This window comes from Centroberyx affinis, unplaced genomic scaffold (assembly GCF_046629955.1).
Source record: "Centroberyx affinis isolate AG114_WGS23_722 - 3 ecotype Tasmania unplaced genomic scaffold, CSIRO-AGI_Caff_v1 ptg007341l_1, whole genome shotgun sequence".
NCBI classification, from domain to species: Eukaryota; Metazoa; Chordata; class Actinopteri; order Beryciformes; family Berycidae; genus Centroberyx; species Centroberyx affinis.
In genome coordinates this window covers 32,501-37,500 of record NW_027283704.1, presented here as the reverse complement: position 1 = coordinate 37,500, position 5,000 = coordinate 32,501, and the positions used below count along the sequence as shown (strand labels likewise).

At 45.8% G+C, this 5,000-nt stretch overlaps 1 protein-coding gene across 1 annotated transcript in view; it reads left to right on the top strand.

Moving 5' to 3' along the window:
• LOC139639477 (transient receptor potential cation channel subfamily A member 1) overlaps positions 1-5,000 on the top strand; it is a 17,688-nt gene that overhangs the window by 5,077 nt on the left and 7,611 nt on the right. The window contains exons 7-9 of the mRNA XM_071513577.1: positions 433-603; positions 3,440-3,510; positions 4,129-4,296. Of these exons, the coding sequence (XP_071369678.1) occupies positions 433-603; positions 3,440-3,510; positions 4,129-4,296 (410 nt within the window). The remainder of the gene's footprint in view (positions 1-432; positions 604-3,439; positions 3,511-4,128; positions 4,297-5,000) is intronic.

The following is a 5,000-nucleotide window of genomic DNA, read 5'->3' as shown; positions in this document are numbered from 1 at the left end:
GTTTGGTTTGGTTTGGTTTGGTTTGTTTTGGTTTGGTTTGGTTTGTTTTGGTTTGGTTTGGTTTAGTTTAGTCGTCAATAGAAAGTGAGATAGATGGCACAGTTTAAAAACTCTCAGCCAACAGTTTCCTCAACAACAAACCAGTACAAACTAAAACACATGGCAGAAGAGGTTCAGCAACAAAAACCCAATTAATAAATCTAAATGATTCCTATATTTCCAGATCATGGCAGATGTGGGTTAACTTTTCCTTTAATGTGCGATGGAAACTCGTTCCAGTTCTCAGCACCACGAAACTTAAAGAACATTTCCCTGTTGGTGTTAAACTCAGACAGAGAGAAGTTAGCAGTGCTGGAGGTGTTCATGTATCCCAGAATGCCTTTCTTCCTCATAGTGTTTTCCCAGCAGGACTGACCCTGCTCCTGTCTGCAGGACTGGTGGCGGGTGCTGGTGGTGCTCCTCGCCCTGCTCCTCACCCTGGAGGAGGTGCTGCGGGAGGTGCAGGACATCTGCGGCTCCAGGAGGAAGTTGCTGCGGTGGCGGCGCTGGGCCGAGCGACGCGTCGACGACGACCTGCGCTGCTGCCATCCCATGTGGCCCGAGGTCAGAAACACAGAAACACTCTGAGAACACTCTGAGAACACTGTGAGAACACTCTGAGAACACTGTGAGAACACTCTGAGAACACTCTGAGAACACTCTGAGAACACTGTGAGAACACTCTGAGAACACTCTGAGAACACTGTGAGAACACTCTGAGAACACTCTGAGAACACTCTGAGAACACTCTGAAAACACAATGAGAACACTGTGAAAACACTCTGAGAACATTCTGAAAACACAATGAGAACACTGTGAAAACACTCTGAAAACACACTGAAAACACAATGAGAACACACTGAAAACAGTCTGAAAACAGTCTGAAAACAGTCTGAAAACACTGTGAGAACACTGTGAGAACACTGAAAACACAATGAGAACACTCTGAAAACACTGTGAGAACACTGTGAGAACACTGAGAAAAGCCAGTGTTTCAGTTTTGCCTTAAACGTGACTGGGTTTGTAGTCTGTTTAATGCTGTTAGGAACCTTTTTCTAATCCTGGGCACCCGAGTATCTGAAAGACCTTTTACCATCTGGCTCCTGATCCTTACCAGCGTCAGATTTGCTACACTAGACCTGGTGTTGTGCCTGTGAGTCTCTCTGACCTGCGGGAAGAAATTTAATAAGTTATTTAGAGCTACACCATTTACAATTTTGTGAACCTGACAGAGTTTTAACTGTGTCACTCTGGACTCCACAGGGAGCCAGTTTAGCTGCATGAACTGGTTCCTCCCTATGTGTTCTCGTGGACCGACACCTAGGAGCACTCTGATCAGTTTATTTTGGGAGACCTGAAGTTTTATCTTCCACAGCTTGGGAAGACTACAGTACCAGGATGTGCTAGTGTAATCAAAGTGGCATTGGATTAAGCTGGATGCCACGAGTTTCCGACTTTCCCTGTCCAGGAACACTGACTTGGCCAAGAACTTAGTTCTGGCGTTCACTTTTCCTACCACTTTCTGGGCCGTACCTGCTCCCCCTGCATTGCCGTCAAGTGTACAGCCCAAGTAATTGACAGATGTTTTAACGGAGATGTCATTACCCTTAAAATGTATTTTGAAATCCTTAGCTTTGTTTAATCTGGGTTTGGAGCCAAACAGTATTGATTCAGTTTTCCCAAGGTGTGAGGAGAGTTTATTATCAGAGAGCCGTACACTGATGTTAGTCAGCTGTTCGCTAAGCCTTTCCTGGAGCTGAGCTGAGTCGTCTGCGTACAGGAACAGTGAAAACACTGTGAAAACACTCTGAGAACACTCTGAGAACACTGTGAGAACACTGTGAGAACACTCTGAGAACACTGTGAGAACACTGTGAAAACACTGTGAGAACACTGTGAGAACACTCTGAGAACACTGTGAAAACACTGTGAGAACACTGTGAGAACACTCTGAGAACACTCTGAGAACACTGTGAAAACACTGTGAAAACACTGTGAGAACACTGTGAGAACACTGTGAGAACACTGTGTGAACACTGTGAGAACACTGTGAGAACACTGTGAGAACACTGTGAGAACACTCTGAGAACACTGTAAAAACAGTGTGAGAACACTGTGAGAACACTGAGAACACTGTGAGAACACTGAGAACACTGTGAAAACACTCTGAGAACACTGTGAAAACACTGTGAAAACACTGTGAGAACACTGAGAACACTGTGAAAACACTCTGAGAACACTGTAAAAACAGTGTGAGAACACTGTGAGAACACTGAGAACACTGTGAGAACACTGAGAACACTGTGAAAACACTCTGAGAACACTGTGAAAACACTCTGAGAACACTCTGAGAACACTGTGAGAACACTGTGAGAACACTCTGAGAACACTGTGAGAACACTGTGAAAACACTGTGAGAACACTGTGAGAACACTCTGAGAACACTGTGAAAACACTGTGAGAACACTGTGAGAACACTCTGAGAACACTCTGAGAACACTGTGAAAACACTGTGAAAACACTGTGAGAACACTGTGAGAACACTGTGAGAACACTGTGTGAACACTGTGAGAACACTGTGAGAACACTGTGAGAACACTCTGAGAACACTGTAAAAACAGTGTGAGAACACTGTGAGAACACTGTGAAAACACTCTGAGAACACTGTAAAAACAGTGTGAGAACACTGTGAGAACACTGAGAACACTGTGAGAACACTGAGAACACTGTGAAAACACTCTGAGAACACTGTGAAAACACTGTGAAAACACTGTGAGAACACTGAGAACACTGTGAAAACACTCTGAGAACACTGTAAAAACAGTGTGAGAACACTGTGAGAACACTGAGAACACTGTGAGAACACTGAGAACACTGTGAAAACACTCTGAGAACACTGTGAAAACACTGTGAGAACACTCTGAGAACACTGTGAAAACACTGTGAGAACACTCTGAGAACACTGTGAAAACACTGTGAGAACACTCTGAGAACACTGTGAAAACACTGTGAGAACACTGTGAGAACGCTGTGAGAACACTGTGAGAACACTGTGAGAACACTGTGAGAACACTCTGAGAACACTGTGAAAACACTGTGAGAACACTGTGAGAACGCTGTGAAAACACTATCAGTATTAGCAGTAATAGTGGTAGTAGTAGTGGTAGTAGTAGTAGTATTAGTAGTAGTAGTAGTAGCCTAGTAATAGTAGTAGTAGTAATACATTATACTGTGGAACAACCTGCTAGCTAAATCAAATATTTTATCTGTAAACTCATGTTTATATTTATTTGTTATTTGTTCCAAATGTATTATTGACTAATTTACTATTATTGGCTGTTATTATTATTCTATTTTTGTATGTGTTGTCATTTTCTGCTCTTCTGTTGTTTCTGTGCAGGAGAAACTTTTCCTTCAGGACCAAACCAGACAGATCCACAGGATGAGAGGGAGCTACCGCCAGGACCTGTGGTACACACACACACACACACACACACACACGCACACACACACACACACACACACACACACACACACACACACACACAGAGACACACACACACACACACACACACACACACACACAGACACACACACACACACACACACACACACACACACACACACACACACACACACACACACATACACGCACGCACGCACGCACGCACACACACACACACACACACACATAGAGACACACACACACACACACACACACACTCACACACACACACACACACACACACACACAGAGACACACACACACACACACACACACAGAGACACACACACACACACACACACACACACACACACACACAGAGACACACACACACACACACACACACACACACACACACACACACACACAGAGACACACACACACACACACACACACACGCACACACACACACACACACACACACACAGAGACACACACACACACACACACACACGCACGCACACACACACACACACACACACACACACACACACACACACACACACAGTGTGTCTGCTGCCAGGTCATAGTTTACTGGCAGTTTATTCTGCTGTAGAAATAAAGTTGGATGAACTTCCTGTCAGGAACGTGTTTGATTGGCTGGTCTACGTTCTGCTCGCCGCGGCGTTCAGCGTTCACATCGCCGCCGTCTTCCTGCCGTCCGGCGCTCTGCACACCGCCAGCCTCCGCCTGTTCTCCGTCACCATCATCTTCCTCTGGCTGAGACTGATGAAGCACGTCCGGGCCTTCAGGTACAGCTGCTGTACTGGACAGACCAGGGGAAACCAGTAGAGACCAGGGGAGACCAGTAGAGACCAAGGGAAACCAGTAGAGACCAGGGGAGACCAGTAGAGACCAGGGGAGACCAGTAGAGACCAGGGGAAACCAGTAGAGACCAGTAGAGCCCAGACCAGGCAGACAGACCAGTCCAGACTGTGCTGTACTGTCAGCTCCAGTGTGAATGTGAAGCAGAGATCAAAAGATAAAAGATGAATTTCGACCCCTGATCTGTTTCCGTTTCCATGGCGACAGGCAGGCCAGACAGCTGTCAGGCTGCAGGTAACCATGGCAACACATGTTGTTTATGGGATAGAAACTTACACCCAGTGCTCAGGTTACATCACCCCCGCCCCCCAGGTAACCATGACAACAGAGGTGGTCTGCTGGTCCAAACAAAGATCCTCTCTGTTCCAGAGGAGGATTCACTCCTTAGTAAAGACCTGACCATGACAGCCGTTACCATGGAAACTAGGAGAACAGACAGGGTGGGACTGTGTGTGTGAGTTTCAGTGTGTGTGTGTGTTTCAGTGTGTGTGTTTCAGTGTGTGTGTTTCAGTGTGTGTGTGTGTGTGTATCTTTCAGTGTGTGTCTGTGTGTTTCAGTGTGTGTGTGTTTCAGTGTGTGTGTGTGTGTGTGTATCTTTCAGTGTGTGTCTGTGTGTTTCAGTGTGTGTGTG